This window comes from Palaemon carinicauda, chromosome 37 (genome assembly GCF_036898095.1).
Source record: "Palaemon carinicauda isolate YSFRI2023 chromosome 37, ASM3689809v2, whole genome shotgun sequence".
Lineage (NCBI taxonomy): Eukaryota > Metazoa > Arthropoda > Malacostraca > Decapoda > Palaemonidae > Palaemon > Palaemon carinicauda.
In genome coordinates this window covers 49,310,943-49,334,688 of record NC_090761.1, presented here as the reverse complement: position 1 = coordinate 49,334,688, position 23,746 = coordinate 49,310,943, and the positions used below count along the sequence as shown (strand labels likewise).

The 23,746-nt window shown below is 43.4% G+C and overlaps 2 protein-coding genes across 2 annotated transcripts in view; one reads left to right on the top strand and one right to left on the bottom strand.

Moving 5' to 3' along the window:
• LOC137629307 (uncharacterized) overlaps nucleotides 1–23,746 on the top strand; it is a 211,968-nt gene that overhangs the window by 52,159 nt on the left and 136,063 nt on the right. The window lies entirely within an intron of this gene.
• LOC137629643 (nucleoside hydrolase-like) overlaps nucleotides 1,069–23,746 on the bottom strand; it is a 58,695-nt gene continuing 36,017 nt past the window's right edge. The window contains exons 7-8 of the mRNA XM_068361163.1: nucleotides 22,890–22,969; nucleotides 1,069–2,439 (exon numbers count right to left, since the gene is read on the bottom strand). Of these exons, the coding sequence (XP_068217264.1) occupies nucleotides 2,302–2,439; nucleotides 22,890–22,969 (218 nt within the window). The 3' untranslated portion in view covers nucleotides 1,069–2,301. The remainder of the gene's footprint in view (nucleotides 2,440–22,889; nucleotides 22,970–23,746) is intronic.

Genomic DNA, 23,746 nt, shown 5'->3' with positions numbered 1-23,746 from the left:
CTGTATATAAAAGGACATCAATGTTGAAGTAAATCCATGAGTCACTGCAGTATGAAAGCACCAGAAGTAGCAACAGGAGTCTCATGCCAAAGGGGGAACCAAGATATCAAAGAGAGGGATTAAATGAAGCCACTGGCCCCAGATAGAGGGTTCTCCAGGTATTACAGGGTACCAGAGAAAACTAAAAAAATTTTTGCAAGTCTGAATAGAAAGTGGTTCTTAAGAGTAAGATGGCATTTCATCTCTTTTTTTCCAAAAGGTCTCTTGCTCTGTTTTTATTGTCAAGTAAGGAAAGCTAGGAGTCCCTGCAGTATGAAAGCACCAAATGTAACAGCAGGAGTCAACTGGCAAAGCAGGAACCAAGATATGCCAGGAGGGGTCAGTAGATGAATCCATTGCCCCTGAACAGAAGATTCTCCAGGTACCCCCTAAGTACCAGATAAAACTTCCATATATATTGGAAATGTGAAGGGACTTCAAAAGAAGCTAAATAACAGGCAAGTACATGAAAAAAATTGGCATATTAATGGGTTTAGAGAGAGATTTCATCAAAATTCAGCTCGACTTACCAAAAGAGGAGAGCAGGAAGTGGAGGTTAAACCTCCCTGTTAAAGCAGAGACAAAATCACTTGCTCTTTATGTCCTTGCTTACCTAAAAAATAAAGAAATGCACATACTATACACGTAAGGTATGAGTACACGTAATCTCAAGAAAAGAATAGTTTCTTACCCAAATTCGAGTTCTACAACCAACATTGTAAACAGAGGAGGCAATGTTGACTGTCGGGTAGCCCAAAAAAAACGCTTAGTATGCGGTCAAGAGAACATGTGTTTCTTACTAAATCCTGTATTACAGTACCTTATTGTCAAACTAAAAACCAAAAAAGCTTTGGAAAAATAATATTCCTGGAAAAAAGCAAATGTTTGTAATATCATAGGAACAGATAAACGTTCATACCTCAAGAAAAATGCTTTACATACTGTAAAAACAACTATAAAATATCATGTCAACATGGCCACAATAGTGTCCCTGAGTGATGATTAATCTATTCAAGACAAGAAAACAATTTGAACTAAAGTAAATACTGTATATTCAATACAAAAGAAGCAATAAAGATTATTGGTTCACATTTGTTAGTTTATAACATTTTAAGAGACCCGTGTGTAATTCCAGCTTTTAAGTACCACTGCAACTTATGCATAAGAGAGTGCACATTTCCTCTTCACCAAAAGTAGCATACACTGTCATTGTTAATAGAATCAATTCAAATTCCTAGCAATGACAATATTATATTTCATATGAAAGATTATTTCATCTAAACCTTCACAGAATATTGACCAATAAACTTTAAAATAATAACAATGACTGTTATTATTAGTAACATAAATTAATTAATCCACAATAATGCTATCAGCATTATTTCACTGATTCAACTTAAAGTACATTTTATTAAATTTAAAACTTGTAAAATTTAAGAGCAAAAGACATTATAAAAACTTAAACATAAAGGTTTTTAATATGGCACTACTTAATCACATCTAAGTCATTTTGAATTTCTACAGCGTCATACTTTATAATACCAGTACAGTAATCTCGACTGCATGAATTTTCCGCACAACAACAGCAGATTTCCTAATACGTTTCATGGAAGTCTTTAATATCTCCTGCATTTGCAATTGTCATGGAAATAATTGTATTCACTAATTAAGCTATTATAGTTAAGAAACTATATTGTTGCACTGAATAACAGTGTTCTATAAAATCTACTACGTTCTAGTTTTGCACTTTGTGGGTCGACATTATAATGACTTAAACCTCATTAAAAAAAAAGCTGCCACACAATGAGACATTTTCAGGTTTAAAAAGATGGTTTCTTGAATGATATATGACACAATATACAAACCTAACGAATGATTGTTATTTAATTGTACTTTAAAATGGTAATTCCTGTGATATCACAGATATGAACCCAGGAAGGAATGTTACATTAATTGTACAAAAACAAACATTTTCTTACATCAATTGTATACATTAATACAAATTATCATTGTTTCCCTAGTTCCTGTTTTAATACCTCAACTATAAATAATTTAAACAATCTCCAGTTCTAGAATTAAATACTCTAAATCAACTGTATAGTATGCACATGAGAATACTGGATTGTCTTTAGCCTTAGGAGTAATCTTGTGATATTAACAAGTTCGTTTTATATATGTATAAAAAAATTAAAAAAACTATTCATGTGTATTCTACCTAGTGTGTCATAACTGCATACAATAATCAAGTCAAACAATCACAACTTAAAACTTTCCTCCGAAAGCTTGGCGTAAATATCGCTGGTAAAGTGGAATGTTAACCTCTGTTAACACAATAAGGTTTGATGGCTTTTTCATAATGTCAATATGGTCAATTACCATCTGTCCTCTGGTGATGCTCCCCTGGAATTAAAGTTAATAAGTTATGATATATGGCAACCTTCCAGAAGTAGACCCTTATGCAAATGGTAGATACACATAACAGTTGAATAACACTACTATCAATGATGATTGAAAATGAACTTGTGGTCAGTTTTACATAAAATGAAAATTTGAACTTCTAGCCCAGAAAAGGATATCACTAGTTAAAGCCTTTTCAACTTGTGACCATAAAAATAATACTTTGTGAGCATGTAACCCAGTGGGGTTTTATTTACTGTACAATCCCTGTTTTACAAAGCTAATAAGAGGATTATTACTTCATTATACAAAGGAAATCAGGCAAAATACAATTGGTAATGGACTCCATTACGGAGCAAGGAAAATGACATTTGCTGTTTAGAAGAAAAATAAAATGAAATATATGTAATTGCAATTAATAGTGGTGAAAGTTAATGATAAAGTACAATAGAATGAAATGTGGAAAGATTAAATTGAACACTCTTCCTTGGGATGAAATAAAGCAGTATTTTCCCAAAGTAAGGACAAGTTCATGATTTAAACAAACTGGAGAAAAGCCTTGTATAGAACAAGCAAATTGCTTTAATTGTGCATGAATATTATCAAGGCTAAGAGCTAAAATACTTTTTAAAGCTATAAAAACAATTTAAACCTGACAAGAAGAAAATATTGGGATATGCCATAGGATTATATAGTAATACAAATTATATGGAAGATCAAGAGCATTAGATAGATGAAAAAAACGGATTTTGAGCGAAGCGAAAAATTAGTTTTTGGGTGAGATCGCCATGTCGTCCTGATGGAAGTTCCTAAGGTAGCTTCTAAAGGATATGTATTATATACTACAGTGATATTCCCAGAGAATTACCCTTCGGGTCCCAGAATTCTAACTCTTGGAGCGAATATCCTTAAATTTTCTCAAGGATATCGCGTATATCAGAGGACGCATTATTGACACGTCACATAGCAATCTCTACCCCAAACAGCATTAACGCTTCGAGGGGGGACGTGGCAAAAGAATAGAAGGGGGCCGTAACAAGATTACCCCCGTTCCCGTACTACTATTGACAACCACCCCAGCGCCATTCCCAGGATGGCGGACATTCCTTGTAGCATTGAGCGTGGAGCTACAGATACAGTATGTCAGGGAGGGAACTGTGAAGATCTCTTTTTTTAAGAAAGAAGGGTGAGTCCATCAGGACGACATGGCGATCTCACCCAAAAATAGATTTTTCGCTTCGCTCAAATTCCGTTTTTTGGGCTCAGGCCATGTCGTCCTGATGGAAGTATACCAGAGCATTAATGTATCTGTGCCTTAACCTTGGGACAACCTTTCTATGATCATTTGGATCAATCGAGACAAATGACGTTACCGTTATCCGTCATTATCACTAATCATCTCCGATGTTAGTGCTTCCTGGCCCCCTACAGGGAAGAGTCATTCTAGACGGTAGAAAGGGGGGTCTCAAGGTAAGCATACATTGTATGGACAAACATAAGAATACACCAGATGAACAAACCGTCTCGTAGTTTGTGAAAATTACTAAATACTTAACAGTGTTTCTTAATTCCATTGTTTGTGAGCATACAAATATATAAAAGTACATACTCTGGACTATAAACATGCAATTGTCGGGCGAGTTAGGACGCAATTACATTCTAATAGACGTTTACTAGTAAGTAAAATGAATGTAGCATGATAACGGAACTATACATGTAACCTGTACAGAGATTATCTTTCTTTCTTGGGAAGCAAGAAATGATGAGTGCCACTCTCAGATTGAAGAGAATTAAAGACAAATTCTCTTCAAAATACCTGTACTGGTTACTTTTATCGGCACTGTGTACTACGTACACCGGCACTAGTGCCATCTATATAATTCAACACTTGGGATTTTGAACAGAGCCAGTGTCACAATGGTAACACTTGATCAAAGGAGGTCACACCCTAAGAGGGATGACCTCTTCTCCCTTTAATTAACAGTCCCAGTCAATTAGCTTTTCATCGTAGAATTAGACGGCGGGTTAAGTATTCTACCCGACGTCACCACATACTGCTTCAGATCATGGACTTGATTAGCATAGTGTTTGTAGAACACTGTGGATGATTCTCACCCAGTATATGTGCGAGTACATTTGAAGACCAAACCATTGACTGTCTATAACAGTAATTAGGGGGCAGGTTTTAATACGCTACCTGCCGCCACTCATAGTGTTTCAGTTCATGTACCTGTTTCGCACAGTGTTTGTAAAACACTCTGGATGATTTCCATCCAGTGTATGAACGAAGGCGATCAAAGTCCATATACTGAAAGAAGATCAGTGGTGAAGCAATCTTTCTCGGATCATGACCTGCGGGAGTACTGTCAGGATCCGCTCTACTAATAAAGTAGGTGAGCTTCGCCCTCAGTTGTTTTAGGTATAAATTTGACCCAGAGGTTTCTCCTTTAAAGAGCTGTCCTCCCCTGAAGTCTGAAGTTCTACGAAGGTAGACCTTTAGACACTCTACCGGACATAGAGAGACATCTTCCTTCAGAGGGCAGATTCTCCAGGGACCCCACCTTTTGGTGGGTAGCTCATTCTTAGCGAGAAAGGATGGATCAGGGAAGAGATTCAGTTCTCCTGTTTTTAGAACTGAATGTGGCCCTCATCCCTAGAGAGGGCCACTATTTCACTAACTCTAGCCCCTGAGGCTATAGAGAACAGAAAAATAACCTTTTGGGTTAGATCCTTAAGCGAACAATCTTCATTGTTCAAGGATGAGGCATAATGTAGGACTTTGTCCAAAGACCAAAAGATGGGCTTTGGAGGTGCAGCAGGCCTAAGCCTCGCACATGCCTTCGGGATCTTATTAAAGATCTCGTTCGCCAAGTCTACTTGAAAGGCATATAAAAGAGGTCTAGTCAAGGCTGACTTGCACGTAGTTATCGTGTTGGCCGCCAAACCCTGGTTATGAAGATGGATAAAGAAGGACATGCAGAAGTTCATTGAAATCCCTCTCGGTCCTTTTGCTTTTACGAAAGCAACCCACTTTTTCCATGATGACTCATATTGTCTTCTAGTTGACTTAGACTTGTACTCCTCTAAGAATTCTATATTGCCTTTTGAGATCCCAAATCTTTTCTTAACCACTAGGGCAAGAAAATCATGCAATGAAGGGTTTGGGTTCTCTATAATAAATTGAAGGCAACTAATCTCTGAACCTTCTGGAGTTGTCCCGCCTGGAAGGATCTCAGCATGTTGAGGACTCTCAGCAGGTAATTGGACGGGATGAACTGGAAATCCTAAGTCTATCCCTTCCATTTCAGAGACAAGATGTTTATCATTTAAATTAGAGGATCCTCGTATGGGGCTACATATCAAGGTAGTTCCTTGACAGCGCTTGTAATGAAGAGGTCGGATTGCAGTTCGGGGACTTGTTCCCATCTGGGAGAGAATAGGTCTGCGTCCGTGGACCATTCTAACTCTATCGGCCTGAGCCTGAGTAGAGCATCCACTATCACATTGCGGATTGGTTGTATGTGAACTGCTGACAGGTGCCATCCCTTTAGGTAAGGGATGGCTAACTACACTTAAACTGTATTAGACGTTTCCTAGCATCGTTGATTGCAGCGTCTCGTTATCGCTTCGGAGTCCCAGATCAGCTGTAGACAATCTGATCTGCTTGGAGAGTTTTCCTACTCATGACTGGACCAACATGGTCTTGGGATTTTCGGGCTTTGACCTTTGTTAGGGAAGCGATTAAGGAAGGACCGCTATCTGTCTTTTTAGGCCTCTTCGAGCGTTTGATGCTTGTTTTTTCCAGGATCCCAGCGCATCTTGCCACCGTGCTCTTAGCACAGGGCCTACCTTTATTGCGAACTGGAGAGAGAACAGGGTTCCTCCCAGTTCTCGTTTTGGGAATCTGAAATTTATCTTTCATCCACGATGTTCCGGGGACCGGATCATTTCTTCGGATGTTCATAGACCAGCCACCTTAGGTGCTGCCCACCCCAGTCTCTTGTCCAGGAACAATGTTGCCTGAACCTTTCTTAGGCTTAAATATTGCATGATTGTGTCTGCCAATTTCATGAAGGCAGCTAGGACTCTGTCTAGTCTGACGAGTATCTTCCCTAGGAAGTGCGTTACTTTGTGTAACCTGAATCTTAGATAGGAGGGGAAAGGGTGATTGACTGGAAGCTGCTGATAGACGACATTAAGGTCTGGTAAGACTACAGGCACCCTTTTCTGCAGCAGGGTCCTTATGTTCAGGAGGATAAACCTCCTGGACTCGTTGTTTCATTTGGACTTGTTGAGTGGCGATAAGTCCTGAATGACTCTGAATTTTCTTGAGTCCTTCTCGTAAACACACAACGGCCTTCCCTGGAATTCGGTGGACTAAAGTTTCCTTACCACCTGTATGCTCTAGAGCTCTCAGGTAAACTCCTCCAGGAGGGTTTTGGATAATCGGAGGAGTAGAGGAAATGGTGGTAGAGATATCTCCACCTCTCAACTTAGTCCCATCTTGATTAGGCCATGGACCCAAGGATCGAAGGTCCAGCGATCCTAAAGGAATCTCCCTCCTACTTGAAGCATTCCTATGCTTCGACTGATCAGTAGGAATCTTTTTTTCGACCATCTGTCTGTGATGTCTCGGTCACTACAACTGTGGATCGTTGTTGAACCACTCGAAATGGATGTCCAGACCTCTCCATCTTCCTTTCAGGTTGGGGACCGACAACCTTAGAAGATTCTCTTTTTGAAAGGATGCCCCACTTTTGGAGAAGTCCTACCTTCTCCGTAGAGGCGTTCTTAATTGCTTCCTTGACTACCTCGTCAGGAAAGAGGTCTTTACCCCAGATGTTGGAAGATATTAGCTTTCTTGTATCGTGTTTCGCTGTTGCGTTAGCTAACACAAACTCCCTACATGATCTTCTAGCCTTTATAAAGGCATAAAGGTCTTTTACCAAAGTAGCCATATGAATTTTGGCTAAAACCTTAAGCATGTCTGGGGTATCTTGATGAGCCGAACAGAACTCTTATGTAGTTCTGTAGAGATAAGGAGGCTGCAAGTCTCTCCTTTGTTTCTTGTTCGCCCTGTAAGAGAAACTCAGATAATTTTGGAAGACTTTCCTTAAGTTGTCGACTGGCGATATCAGCCTCAAGTCTTCCTACTGAAAAGGTGAAAGGGGCCTCCTTCCAGTTCTTCTCCTGTCTGGGAAATACTAGTGACAGAGGCTCGCACTCTTTGAGTGTAGGACACGGTTTACCTGTCTCTATTGCCTCAGTGACATATCTGAAAGCCTTCTCCGTAAAGGGGAATGAAATTGAAGCAGGAGCAAGGAAGGAAGAGTGCTTGTTACCCGTTGTGGATACCTTTGACACCGAGTAACCCGCCTTTTCTATGCAGCTTGATAGGATAGCCTGTGCTTTATCATTGTCGAGAATCATAACCTCCTTTGATTCCGTTCCTTTTTCTGATGTTGGTTCATCCTTCCGTCTAATGAAACAGTTCGGGAAAGCGTCAAAGCTTGGCCAGAACTGGATTTTGTCCAAAGGAACAGCACCCATCTTCTCCGAGATGTAGAGTTTGCCGTTCAAAATCGGCATTAGCTCCGCAAACCTCCAGGGATTGGTTGTGGAGCATGTCAGAAGGTCTTGATCTACGAGTCTTTTGTACGACCCTTTAGGAGCGACAAGTGGAGCTTTACCAAGCTCTACCTTGCTTTTCGCTTCCTGCTTTGTGCTCTTGTTTGCACAAATTTTCTACTAGATTCTTGACTTGGGCCCATAACTGGTTCATTCTATCTAAAAGAGGGATAGAAGGCGGAGATATCGATGTCGTTGGCTCATGAGCCAGTTGTGACGGAGACAATTCCAACCCGACATTCTCCCCTTCTTCCCGTGGGCGCTTTTTGCCCTCCTTCCCGAAGGTTATCTGGCCATCGGGAAATGTACCTCGTGTCTGGGTTACCACTACGTATTTCCTTACTCGCTGTTGGAAATAGTAACCTACGCATCTTGTCATTAGGCAGGTAAGGTCCCAGAGAGATTTTCTGAAAGCCTCTCACCCAGCTGCGTAGTTTGAAACGAGCTGCATCCCTAGTCTCCACCGACTTGGGATTCTTGAAACCTTCGGATAATAGGGCCCGACATACTTTGCAGGCCTACGGGTTCCAATACTGCAGGTGTTCGGAAATAATATTGCAGGGCGCATGAAACCTGCATGTATTATGTCCGTAAAATCACTTACTCTTAGTTTTGCAGAAGACTGCAACACATGACATCTGGCATTTCTCCTGTAAAGAAAGGAAAACAAAATGAGTACACGGGGGTCCTCGGGTTACGACGCTGATCCGTTCTTAAGACGCGGTGTAACCCGAATTTCCGTGTAAGTCGGAACACCATAAATATACGTACTGTACTGTACTGTAAAGTATTACTGTATACTGTACTATAATAAAATGTATCAAATGACATAAAAACAATATTAGAAAAAGAGAAAACAATTCCTTACCACATGAATTAAAGTAAATATCAATAAAAAAAGAAAACAATTCCTTACCACATGAATTAAAGTAAATATCAATAAAAAAAGAAAACAATTCCTTACCACATGAATTAAAGTAAATATCAATAAAAAAAAAGAAAACAATTCCTTACCACATGAATTATAGTAAATATCAATAAAAAAAGAAAATTCCTTACCACATGAATTAAAGTAAATATCAATAAAAAAAAAGAAAACAATTCCTTACCACATGAATTAAAGTAAATATCAATAAAAAAAGAAGAACAATTCCTTACCACATGAATTAAAGTAAATATCAATAAAAAAAAGAAAACAATTCCTTACCACATGAATTAAAGTTAATATCAATAAAAAAAAAAAGAGAACAATTCCTTACCTTATTCCTATGGTTGGCTTGCACACTGGAAGGGATGTTGTAAGGGACGGAGAGACTGGTTTATTGTGGAGAGGAAGGGTGCAGTTCTCTCTACTTTCTTAAAATACCGCTCCAGGTTAGACTGGACAGAGAGGATCCTCTTCTCATCCAAAATCTCCTTATAACACTGCAGTAAGTCCATGACACCTCTGGAAACCCTGGTGAACCTGTCCATGTTGGGATCTTGAGCCTCGAAAGTTGCCAATGCTTGATGTATCTCGGCAAAACCTTTTGACAAGCCCTGCCTTGTGAAAGCCTTAGGGTCTGGGGTGGGGGCTTCTTCCTCTTCCTCTATGATCTGCTTCTCCAGTTGTATCAAGTCCCCAGCAGATAACTCCTCTCCATGAGATTCTAGCAGCTCCGTAACATCATCAACCTCCATCTCCAAATCGGTTTCCTTACTCAGGGCAACAGAATAACCCCCCTCCCTAATTATCTCAGCCAATGCTTTAGGAAATTCACTTGCTGCTTTCTCATCCCCACTAGCAGCTTCACCTTGCACTTTAAGATTATGGTAATTGGCCCGAGCCTTAAATCGCATAAACCAACCCCTACTAGCCGAAAACTCTTCACTTTCACTTTCTCCCCCCCTTTCTTTTTTCAACGCTTCAAACAACCTTTTAGCCTTCTCTTGAATAACCATTAAGCTCACTGGAATACGCCGTTGATTTTGATCTTCCAACCAAAGCACTAATAACCTTTCCATTTCGATAATTAAACCACTACGCTGTTTCGTTATCACTGTTGCTTTCATTGGAGCAGATCCTTTTACGTGTTCAACAATGCGCTCCTTATCTTTAAGGATAGTAGCCACGGTCGAACGGCTAAGGCCAAGCGATCGGCCAATGTTCGTTGGCGTTTCACCGTTTTTAGACCGCTTAATAATGTCTAATTTCACTTCCATGGTGATGGCCTTCCTTTTCTTCGATGCACTACCATCAGAAGAATCTGCCTTGCACTTTGGAGCCATAATGAAGGGCAAAAAGTTCAACAAAACGATCAAACACGTGAGAGAAAGAACAGGCAATCACAACCAAAAATGGCGTATGAGTGGAACTGAGCGACGCCGTCTTCCTCGCCCACAACCACCGCAAAGCGTATTCATCCACCGCGCGCTAGAAACTAGTTCGCAATTGTTTACGTCGCTTACGACGCTAACGGTGTAAGACGGAACGACGCTTAATATTATTTTTATATTTTTATGGGGCGCGTTCGTAACGGCGAAACCGCGTAAGTCGGGACCGTCGTAACCCGAGGACCTACTGTATACGATTGATTATCTCACTGATAACCAATAAATCAAAAGTCATATCTTAACAGAATAGCTTAGGATAGCAAGCTATAAAGGGATAGTAGGAGACACATACTTGTGTATCCCTTGCAAGCAAATGCTGGTACCTCCCCTCACTATGAAGTGATAGGAATTTCCTTTTCGAAGGAATTCCAACTGAAAAAGGGGTTTTCTAACCCCTAGGGATAGGGAAGTGTATACTTCACTGTCCCTTTCATACTAAATACTGTGGGGTACGGAAGACTGATTTCTCAGTCAGCTTAACGAAGAAACACTTCTTTCAAAGTAAGAGTGGCTGCAGCATAAGCTCACATGAGGATACCCAAGATATGCTAGAAATAGTTACTGTATACTGTAGTTTTCTATTTGCAGTATGCACTATATTGCAATATACTGGCTACTGTATAATTATATATAGTATGGAAAGGAAAGACATATATTTATATATATCTCACCCAACTTATTTGCTGTGACCCCCTTACAAAATTAAAACAGAGTTTCCTAATCATGGAGACTCGAGGATAAGGGCTCTGCCCTTTAAGGGTTAGGAGTGTAATCTCCAGTCCTTAAAATTTCAATATTGCAGGGTAATCTGAAGACTGATTACTAATCAGAATACTGAAGAATTAAATTCTTTCAATATGAGATTGGGTTCCACAAATATTTGGGTAGGATTTTCAAATATATTGGAAAAGCACTACTAGTATAAAATATACAGAAGCTTTCTATTTGCAGTATATCCTATACTGTAGAAATACTAACTACCTGTATAAACATATACTGTAGTACAGCCAGCATGTCGTCAGCATAGCTAGCTAATGCTAGCACATCTAGCCTGCTAGCTAAAAGAAAATTGATAGCATGGAGAACAGGCTACCTAATACTGTATATATATATATATACAGTAAAAGGGATGCAAAAGTCTACTATTACTACCTTCTCCAGAAAGAAGGTTCAAATGGAAGGGGAGAATATAAAATTCAAGCTTCCATCCAGCTACAGTACTGTCGCAAGGATCTGTCTAAACCTTGCCGGCCGGCACCGCTGGCCAGTACTGTCGGCCGGCAGTACTAGTACAGTCGGCGTGCTGCCGGTTGAGCAGGCACCATTCTGTGCTGGCCTGGTAGGCAGCACCCCGGCAGTAGCCACTGTTGCTAGCAGTTCAAGAAAGAACTGAAGAACCTTTATAAACAGAAGGGACTTCCCACTTACAGCCAACATGGCCAGCAGCTGCCCTAGTTGCCTGCCAGCAGTCACCATGACTGCCGTCCGGCAGCAGCCATGATTGCCGGCCGGCAGTAGTCTTTACTGCCGGCCGGCAACCAAAATGGCCTGCAGCTCACAGCTGTCATTACTGCCGGCCGACAGATGTTAAGACTGCCGGCCGGCAGCTATCAACTGAAAGAGGAGGAGTCTGGTTGATCCCGACAACCCACCGGTAACAGTAAGGTTGCCGGGATCGCCAACATAAAGGGATAGAAGGGAAGGGAAAGAGGGTCCTGTGAAAGGTACAGCAGGAGCCGGCCTTAGCCTGTCCTGCCCCACCTAACAACTCCGTTCCTGTATTAGAACTATCCCAGGCGGCTAAAGAATTCTATTCCTTAGCCTAGGGATAGATTAATACAAATAAGAGGTTGGTAGCACCCTCGCCACCACCTCGAAAGGAAAGGAAACTGGGTTGGAGTGCCAGTGTCCCCTAAGCATAAGAAGAATCTATTCCTCAGCCTAGGGTCCACTAACACAGGACTAGTCTGCTAGGTCACAGGAAGAAGGGTCATATCGTACAGACCCTTCAGGAGTGGCCTTGGGAGGTCTAGCCTCTTATGTCGGTAGCCTAACGTAGCAAAAGAATTCTATTCAACTTGCCAGCTAGCTACCAACCACAGACTAAAAACTCTGAGATTCTGGCCAAAACCCCAAAAACCTGCATCTGCGGTTACAGTGGAGGGGGGCAGAAAAAATGTAGGAAAGTCATGCCTGAATTAAAAATTCGAGGCCGACCCGCTAAGGTTGTAGCCTGAGGCTACACTCAGAGGGAAGAGGGATTACCCTTAAACTCCCTTTTTTGGGCTCAAGCCATGGCGTCCTGATGGAAGGTTCCTGTTTGGTAGCTTCCTTGGGTATAAGACTACTAAGATATTCCCAGAGAATTTAACCACAGGTTATCACAGAATTCTAACTTCTGGAGCGAGTATCTCAAAGGTTTCCCTTTAAGACATCGTAATACAACAGGGGACACGCATGTCTGGTCGTGCCACATAGCTATCTCCACCCCGAACAGAGTTAACGCTTCGGTGTGTAAGGGCTGAGAATAGCTGGGAGCCGTTCCACAGCTAATCTCACTCGTGGCTACTACTGATACTCGAGACGTAAACAAACGGACGCCATTGCTCTAATGACGTCACGCGCGTCTTTATCCTTTGTTTAGTAGCTGCCCTACTGAGACGGATTTTCCCTTGTGTGAACTTTATCGCTTTGCATCTTCGCTATGTCGTTACCTTCAGCCTCGCCTTCTTCTGGAAAGTTGAGTACAAGGTTCCAGTATTGTTTAATTAAGCTCTGGCCGTAAAGTAAATATTATTTCGCGAAATAATTGATGTTTTGTGGCAGAGCTGTGCCTCTACCGGACCCGCCATTTTATGGCGTCGTTGTTGTTTTGCATGTCTTATTTAGTTGGCCACAACAACGCTTCCGGCATTATATACTAATCGAATACATTAGTTTATTTAGTCTTCATAGCTAGGAACTTTTATATCGTGTTTAGACGCTTTTTATCGGTCATCGATTGACCTCATACCAGTCGGCTACTATAGCCCCCAGGCCAGGAGCCTATATACAAGTGTTCATGCATGATTTATCAGTGATCCTAGACTAAGTTATGAAGATAGTGGCATTATTATTTTACAATACTTTTGACTAGTGATGCAAATGTTTTCGCCTTCAGGGACCATATAGGGGATAGGCTAGTCAGTGTTTCTTTCTAGCCTAACCTAACCTTAGGACCCCTATATGCTTCCTTCATCCCCTGCCTTGGCACTCCCTCTATTTAGCCTTGATCCCTTTTCTGAGTAAGGGGATTTATTGTCTAATAGAGTATTTTATCGCCTCTCAGTCCTCCCTAAAGGAATGAACCCCCTTTAGGATTGCGTCTGAGAGTGAGGTTAGGCTAGCCTACCTCTATGGCTAGGATAGTCTACGACTTTCCTGCGATAGCGATACGTCTTCTTCCTTGCCTAGTTCAGGACTTTTAGCCCTGATCTAGGCCGGGTTAGGAAGGTTTTTCTGTTCCATGCTGAAACTGTACTTTTGCACCGTTTTAGCCGATCAGCCTAATCTTAGGTTAGGGAGTGTCCTCCCTTCCCTTTGTGGCCGCTCTGGTACAGAAACCCTTCCTGGGAAGACCCCTCTCTTCTCCCTCCCCACCTATCTCTTGTATAGCCTAGCCTATGCTTAGGTTAGTTTATACTCATCTGTCCCCTGTCCTACAAATCCTCCTTAGGGTGGAAGAGTAGGGCTACCCGAGCTTCCCTGTGCTGTCCGCTCTGGTACATATACCTTCATAGTGTCCTATAAGGTTAGTTACTAGTGTAGCTCTGCATAGGGGAGTCTCCCCCCCCCCCCTCTTGGGTGTTCCCTAGTCCTCCCTTGGGCTACCTGCTCCCGGTCCCTAGTGACCCCTGCTTATGGATGCTAGAGCCTGTCTCTATCATGGGTACACCCCCTCAGGGAGGGGGAGGGATGTCTGGAACCCTGACGGTACTTCCTGCATCCTTTCCCCCCTCCCCCTGTCTCTCTATCTATCCGGGTGCCGGTCTCTTGCCGCCTCTACTGCCGGCAATACCTGCCTCCCCCTTGGTGACTTCCCTACCCTTGCCGCCAGCCCCCCGTGTACCGAGGGACTGCCGGCTGCCGCCGGCTACTACCGGCAGCTCTCCTACTCCTATCTATTCGTCCGCTTGCCGGTCGATCTCCGGAGTGCCGGCATATACTGCCGGCAACCCGATACTACCTGTACCATCCTTACCCCAGTCACCAATCCGGCATCCTCCGGCTGCCGGAGCCGCCGCTCCCTGCCGGCGTGCCGCCGTTGTGCCGGCGGCCGCCATCCTGGTATCTAACTGACTTTGAAAATTGTCTGTTCTAGTGCCAGAATCTATGCTGGAGCGAGCTCCGGCGTGCCGGCGGCTTGCCGGATGCCCCGGAGGCGTCAAGAATACTTGCACCCCCTCTCTATAGCTATCATAAGTCTAAGATAGCCCTACCTTGCAAATAGATAAGCTGCTTTGCTTCTAAGATCAGTACCTAGTACTGCTCTATTAGTGATCATGCTGTCTCTTTGCATTCTTCTATTTCCAGCATGCTATGTGCATCTTAGCGCGGCTGGTTGCCAGAAGCAGTTACCCTTAATGAGGCCTTCTGGCTCTTATCTGGGAACCGAATGAATTCAATCCCAACCTTGTCCTTGGCTTTCCATGGAGTTCCAATATAATGGGAATCCTAGGAAACTATATCCAATGATCTCGGTCATTTGGATTATCCCAGGACCAAGCCTATGGTAACCAGCCGGGCGAGATGCATGGAGCGTGTTCTCCTTTACTGTTTCATTCTCTATGCATCACACCTTCCTTAAGTTAAAATTAATGATTAATATTAACTTAATTTAAGAGCCATTCCTATGACTCCCCCATACTCATTTTCTCTTTCTTCCACAGGAGGAGCAGATGAAGTGCGATTTCGCCTACTGTGCTGTGAAACGCTCGCAGTTTTACGGACATACGGCGTGCAGGACTCACGCCCCTTGCTCAGACAAGAAAGGGGATTGGAAGTTCTGGAATCCACTGGAATGTACGGTCTGCCAGGCCTACCTAGTTGAGGCCTTCCATAACCCTCCCTCAGCGGAGGTTAGAGACATTGCTCGTGAAAAACTGCGCAAGTGGGTGCGTGGTTTTCAGAGAAATGCTACTGGACCGTACCTGGCCACCGAAGAACTGAGGTCCCTGCTGTTCCCTAAGGCCTCCCCTGACTCAGTGGTTCCAAAGGAAGCAATCCCCACTGTCCAAATTTCGGTGGAACCTGATGTGGTCATGGCTCAGTCCATGCACGAGTGTCGTTTGGATTCCGAGGATGATGAACAGATCTCTGACGTCTCGGAAGACACGGAGAAGACGCTTATGGCTCAAGGAGCCGAAGAGGACGAAGACAAGGTGGAATACACCGAGTCGGAGATTGGAGCTACTCCCTCGTCCATCCCTCCGCCTACTCCTACACCGACGGAATTGTCCCTTCCGTCTACCTCCTCGACCCCGGATCCTTCCTCTTCTACCCAAGAACTGATCCGACTGATTAGAGCTGTCATGGACGACAGACTGAAGGAGAACCAGGAGTCCATCAGGTCTATGATTGGATCCAGAGACACGAAGAAGATCTCGGTCAAGGATCTCCCAGCTTGCTCTCATGCCAACCCGTGGAGGTATGCAGAGCATATGGTTATTGCGACCGGCAGGATCTTTGTTAGTGACAAGATCGGCACGGTCCCGTTGGAAGATGTGGAGTTCTTCCCAAGCTTCGAGGCCTACCCGGACTGTTACGTCCGACTTCGTTCCGAACCTGCCTCGAAGGAGGAGACCGAACCTAAAGAAGAGATAGTGTTCGATCTCGCAAAGGCCCAGGCTATGCTAGCCTCCGCATTTAAGAGCAGGGGCTTTACCTGCTCTAAGCTTCCTGCCTTGAGCAAGAAGCATCCTACATATGTCGCACCTGACACTGCGATTCTTCCATTTTTGGAAAAGGCCTTAGCTGCATGCCTTAAAGCGGCGGAAGAAGGAAAACCCTGCCCTGCACTGGAGGAGTGCAGACCCTTCTCCATCGTGACACCCCCTGACACTAGGCAATGGAAAGATGTCCAATATACTTTCGTCGTGGGTAGGCTCGATCCTGACGTCGCCGGACGTCAGTTTAATGAAGACCTCCCTAAGCTCAATGATCACCTCCTTCGCCGGGAACAAGACACGAAGGAGAGGCTTGCGGCATCGCTTTCTCATCAAGTCCAACTTGAAGTTATGGCCTGTGACACAGCAGTACCTGATCACTACATGGTACTGGCCAAATCCCACTTACTCACGGTAATGAAGGACTTGTACCATTTCATAAAGGCTCGTAGAGCCTGTCGTGAATTCGTGTTTGTCGGTGCCACCGTGAAACACGAACCCCGGAGGCTGATTTCCTCCAACATCTGGGGAAAGCACCTGTTTCCTTCTGACCTTGTCAAGGAAATAACTGACAGAGCCGCCACAGAGAATAGGAACCTTCTCCACAAGTGGGGCATGTCCAGAAAAAGGAAAACCTCTCAGGACGATGGACCTCAGCCTAAGAGGAAACCTCAGAAGCCGAAACCCCAGCAACGTCAACAACGACGTCAGTTTCCGGGACCCGCTACCTCCCAAGTGGTTGCCCAACCACAACAGACCTTTCAATTGGTCCCCCAACCGGTGTTGTCACAGTCACCGGTCTTCACCCCTGCCTTTGAGCAGCCATCCACTACCTTTCATGCCAGAGGTAGAGGCTCGTCCAGGGGTGCAAGCAGAGACGCCTCTCGTCGTCCCTCCAGAGGTAGAGGAGGAAAGGGAGCTAGCGGCCGAGGCAACAAGTCCTCGGGACACCAGAAGCAATGAAGTGCTTCCGGTGGGAGGAAGACTCCGCCAATTCCAGGATCGCTGGACCTTCGATCCTTGGGCACACAGCATCATCAAGAACGGTCTAGGCTGGAGTTGGGTGCAACCACCCCCAATCTTCCAGCGGTTCTTTCAACAATCAACCCCCATTCTGGAAGAATATGTTCTAGACCTCTTGAACAAGAAGGTGATAAGGAAGGTAAAGTCCACCAGGTTCCAAGGGAGACTGTTTTGCGTTCCCAAGAAGGACTCAGACAAACTCAGAGTCATTCTGGACTTATCCCCCCTCAACAAGTTCATAGAGAACAACAAATTCAAGATGCTGACGCTTCAACAAATAAGGACCCTTCTGCCTCAAGGTTCCTACACGGTCTCTATAGACCTGGCGGATGCCTATTGGCACATTCCAATGAACCATCACGCTTCCTCCTACCTAGGATTTCGACTCCAAAGGAAAAGCTACGCCTTCCGGGCCATGCCATTCGGCCTCAATGTGGCCCCTCGGATCTTCACAAAGCTGGCGGATGCCATAGTACAACAGCTCCGCCTAAGAAACGTCCAGGTGATGGCCTACCTCGACGACTGGCTAGTCTGGGCTCCATCGCCCGAAGAGTGTACAAAGTCTTGCGACGAAGTTACCCAGTACCTAGAACACCTGGGATTCAAGATCAACGAGAAGAAATCTCGCCTCTCTCCGGCTCAGAAGTTTCAGTGGTTGGGAATCCACTGGAATCTTCAGTCACACCGCCTTTCCATCCCCCAGAAGAAAAGGAAGGAAATAGCAGGGTCTGTCAAGCGACTACTGAAATCCAAACGCATTTCAAGACGACAGCAGGAACGAGTTCTAGGCTCTCTACAATTCGCCTCAGTGACAAACCCAGTGCTTCGTGCACAGCTAAAGGATGCCGCGGGAGTCTGGAGACGATCGGCATCCATCGCTCGAAGAGACCTCAAGAGACGGCTTCCAAACAGACTTCGACGCCTCCTAAAGCCGTGGTCGGAAGCAATGGCCCTAAAAAGGTCCATTCCTCTCCAACACCCTCCTCCATCACTCAACATCCACACGGATGCCTCACTGGAGGGCTGGGGAGGTCACTCCCACCTGAAACAAGCTCAAGGGACCTGGTCTCCACTATTCAAGACGTTCCACATAAACATCTTGGAGGCCATGGCGGTCCTTCTTACTCTGAAGAAGCTATCCCCGCCGCCCTCGATCCACATCCGTCTAACCCTAGACAACTCGGTGGTAGTTCGTTGTCTCAATCGCCAGGGCTCAAGATCGCCCCAGATAAATCAGGTGCTTCTCCCAATCTTCCGTCTGGCGGAGAAGAAGAAGTGGCACCTGTCTGCAGTTCACCTACAAGGATTCCGCAACGTGACAGCGGATGCTCTATCTCGGACAAACCCGATAGAGTCGGAATGGTCTCTAGACGCAAGATCATTCTCCTTCATCTCTCATCAAGTCCCAGAACTTCAGATAGATCTCTTTGCAACGAGCGACAACAATCAACTTCCTCTGTACGTAGCCCCGTACGAGGACCCCAAAGCAGAAGCGGTGGACGCCATGTCACTGGACTGGAACAGATGGTCGAAGATATACCTGTTCCCTCCCACCAACCTTCTGTTGAAAGTCCTCTCCAAACTGAGAACCTTCAAAGGGACAGCGGCCCTAGTGGCTCCCAAGTGGCCCCGGAGCAACTGGTACCCCCTGGTCCTGGAGCTGCAGCCCAAGCTGATCCCTCTCCCGGGCCCAGTTCTCTCTCAACAAGTACAGAAGTCGACTGTCTTCGCTTCATCATCGAAAATCAAGGACCTTCATCTCATGATTTTCTCTCCCTTGCCGCAAAGAAGAGGTTTGGGATCTCGAAGAAAAGTCTAGACTTCCTAGAGGAATACAAGACCGAATCCACGAGACGGCAATACGAATCATCCTGGAGGAAATGGGTCTCCTTTGTTAAAGCAAAAAATCCTAAAGAAATCACCATTGATTTCTGTATGTCCTTCTTCATTCACCTTCATGGACAAGGATTAGCAGCCAATACGATTTCAACCTGCAAATCGGCTTTGACTAGACCAATTCTATATGCTTTCCAAATTGATCTGTCCAACGACATCTTTAACAAACTGCCGAAAGCATGTGCTCGCCTACGCCCAGCACCCCCTCCGAAACCGATCTCCTGGTCACTAGACAAGGTGCTCCATTTCGCCTCCAACTTGGACAATGATTCATGCCCCCTCAAGGATCTGACTCAGAAAGTTATATTTTTATTTGCTCTCGCCTCGGGAGCTCGAGTCAGCGAAATAGTGGCATTATCAAGAGAAGAGGGACACATCCTGTTTGCTGATTCAGGAGAAGTGACCCTCTCCCCCGATCCGACGTTTCTCGCCAAAAATGAATTACCCACCAAAAGATGGGGCCCTTGGAGAATATGCCCCCTGAAGGAGGATGTCTCTCTATGTCCAGTAGAGAGTCTCAAGGTCTATCTTCGCAGAACTTCAAACTTTGGTGGAGGCCAACTCTTCAAAGGAGAAACATCGGGCAGCGACCTGTCACTGAAACAATTAAGAGCGAAAATCACCTACTTCATTCGCAGAGCGGATCCGAACAGTACACCCGCTGGTCATGATCCTAGAAAAGTGGCATCTTCTCTGAACTTCTTTCAGAGCATGGACTTCGAGAGCCTTAAGAACTTTACGGGCTGGAAGTCCTCGCGAGTTTTCTTTAAACATTATGCGAAACAAGTGCACGAAATCAAACATTTTGTGGTAGCCGCAGGTAGTGTTATGAAACCTGCACCTAACTCTGCGTAGAACAGTGAGTTACTTGGGACTCTAACTCTTCGGGTGCCTATGTTGACCCTCGAGTGATTCATAGTGATGTCTAAAAACACTTAGTGCTTTTATAACTGTTCTTATCCCAGGTGAAATGTCATAGTGTCACACAAGTGCCGCATGCCTTGAGCATGATGTGTTAGTTAAAGACTTGCGTTCCTCGAGAACGAGTACCTACTAATCCTGAAATTCCCTTTCAGATTCAAGAGCAAGCCTTTATTTCTATGTACATTATTATTACTGTAAATGAACTTTACTTTTGCTGTAAATTATTTAATTTCTGCATTGTGAAATAAAATTTCTATTTTATTACTTGTGCGTCTCTTTCAGCTCCTACTTACTATGAAATACATACTGTCATAGTTTTATTTATTCCTCCTTTCTTATGGTCATGAAGAATTTAAGATGTCTATTCCTAAATTATATTCACCTTGTCTCAGTAAGGTTCCTACACGAATACTTACTTCTGATAATCAGGAGATGAACTCTACACACAGTGCCCAACCACCACTGGCCTACTTCAGAATGTTCCTATACAAATATCAAACATTCTGCTTCATCTCTAAGCTCTTAAAAGCTCTTCTGTCAAGATGAATAGCCCTTCAATACCACTTTGACGTCGGCATAGCCCATGGGAACTTCCTACCAATGGGGGGCAGGATACTTCGTTCCTATGGTTCTTACCTAAGATTACTTTGCTGTTTTGTCAATGCCTAGGCACTTAACTCTGGGGGAAAATCTACCACGATACATTGATTCTCTGGTACTCTTCCATCAGGACGCCATGGCTTGAGCCCAAAAAACGGATTTTGAGCGAAGCGAAAAATCTATTTTTGGGTGAGATAGCCATGGCGTCCTGATGGACCCTCCCTACTACTTCGTTCAGTTTGTTCCCACCCTACACAATTGTATCATGGTGATGGGCAGCAACTGGCGCCAGGATAAAGACGCGCGTGACGTCATTAGAGCAATGGCGTCCGTTTGTTTACGTCTCGAGTATCAGTAGTAGCCACGAGTGAGATTAGCTGTGGAACGGCTCCCAGCTATTCTCAGCCCTTACACACCGAAGCGTTAACTCTGTTCGGGGTGGAGATAGCTATGTGGCACGACCAGACATGCGTGTCCCCTGTTGTATTACGATGTCTTAAAGGGAAACCTTTGAGATACTCGCTCCAGAAGTTAGAATTCTGTGATAACCTGTGGTTAAATTCTCTGGGAATATCTTAGTAGTCTTATACCCAAGGAAGCTACCAAACAGGAACCTTCCATCAGGACGCCATGGCTATCTCACCCAAAAATAGATTTTTCGCTTCGCTCAAAATCCGTTTTTTGAGAGGGGTAAAGTTCATCCAATTACAAGAGATATCTATCTCTGCCTAATTGAAATCACCGTACACAAGGGTAACCGGGGAGTGTCTAACGTACAGTATAATAACACGCCTAGGTTAGGAACCTAGGCGAGACGAGATCTCGGTTACCTCACTCACCGAGACTCTAACTATACGATCGACATGGAAAGGAAAAATATGCACAAATATCTTTACAAGAATACATTGCCTAAATAGCTAACATAATGAAATAATTAATAAAGGATGATATGAAGCTATTTAAAAACCGGGAGGTCGTTCTGCTAACTAAATAACATGCCCAACGAACGACAGCGCTCATAGCGCCTCCGGTACAGGCTAGCTCTAAACACAATAAATGACTCAAATTTCACTGTGAAAAGGAAGCTAAAAAACTATTCATTGTAAAGACCCAATACTCAACTTTCCGACGGTGAAAGAAGTTGGAGAATGCATAATAAATCCTTGAAAATCGATCGAAAAGTTAGATCAACAGGGAACACCACTAAGCGAAATCGCTACAAAATTAGGAATGTCCGCCATCCTGGGAATGGCGCTGGGGTGGTTGTCAATAGTAGTACGGGAACGGGGGTAACCTTGTTACGGCCCCCTTCTATTCTTTTGCCACGTCCCCCTCGAAGCGTTAACGCTGTTTTGGGGTAGAGATTGTTATGTGACGTGTCAAGAATGCGTCCTCTGATATACGCGATATCCTTGAGAAAATTTAAGGATATTCGCTCCAGGAGTTAGAATTCTGGGACCCGAAGGGTAATTCTATGGGAATATCACTGTAGTATATAATATATATCCTTTAGAAGCTACCTTAGGAACTTCCATCAGGACGACATGGCTTGAGCCCAAAATAGTTAGTTGAAATCTTTTGGAAAAAAGAATATGGTCTTTTCACTAGGAGATTTAGCTATTAATCCCTCTAAATGGATTTGATAAAGAGGTTAACTTTATATGCAGAACAACACAAAATATTCAGTAGGTGAAAAAATCAAAGTTCCTTTTTGTAAAATCTCGCATCATCAGATTTTAGATGTTGGAATTTTTTTTCTAATGGGAATAGTTAAGTCTTATTAGATAAACATTTCAAGTCTAGCCAAAGGATGACGTGCTGGCACTGTATCACCTGTGGAAGTCTATTTTACTAATATACTGTACATTCATACATGTAATATGATAAGCACTGATCAATCAAATATGAAAAATTCTAATTTAAGACATAATAAAAGGTATAAAGAACTATGATACAATATATATTGCTGGAAAGACTATTTTAAAAAAATACTTCTACTTATTTTTTCTCTATCTACTGTACTTATTTTTGTTCAACATGCTAATACAGTACCGTAAACTATGTAAAACAGAAATATAAACTTACTTGCAGTTCAACAGTTGCATAACATGTTTTAGTGGCCAAAGCAAGGATGTCAGGATTGCAATCTTTATTTTTGGCTTCTCCTGGAAAACAGAATTCCATATGATAAATTTGTTACCAAAATAATGCTACCATAAATTTTTCCTTAGGGTATTGTACATACATGTATGATATTTTGTTAAAGATATGTTTGAAAGTACAAATAAAGTATGTAGTACTGTGCTTGCATTAGGATTCACTCCCATAATTAACAAATACTGTATACATGGTTTATCATCATCATCATCATCATCATTATCATTATCATTATCATCATCATATCATCATCTAAACTAAAACCATAATTGTGAAAGCAGTATGCTACTAGCCCAAGGGCTCTAATAGGGAAAATGGAAAATAGCCCAGTGAGGAAAAGAAATAAACTACAAAAGTAGTGAACAATTAAAATAAAATTTTAAGAACAGTAACAACATTACAATAGATCTTTCATATATAAACTATAAAGATTTCAAAAAACTAGAGGAAAAGATATGAGATAGAATAGTAGGCCCAAGTGTACACTCAAACAAGAGAACTCTACCCCAAGACAGTGGAAGATCATGGTACAGAGGCTATGGCACTACCCAAGTTTGATTTTGTTGTGTCCTTCTCCTAGAAGAGCAACATCTGTTGTTCCTCCTGTTTCTTCTAATACTGAAACTTTTAATTTACCTTTTACTATGGAGGAGATGCAAAAATGCTATCTCTAGCTCGTCTTTGACTGCCCCAGGTTAGGATGCCATCCGATATGAAATGATTTCTCATCTCCCAGTGGATACTAAGGAATTTTTTATTAGAAACCTTTAATGGTCTATGGGCCT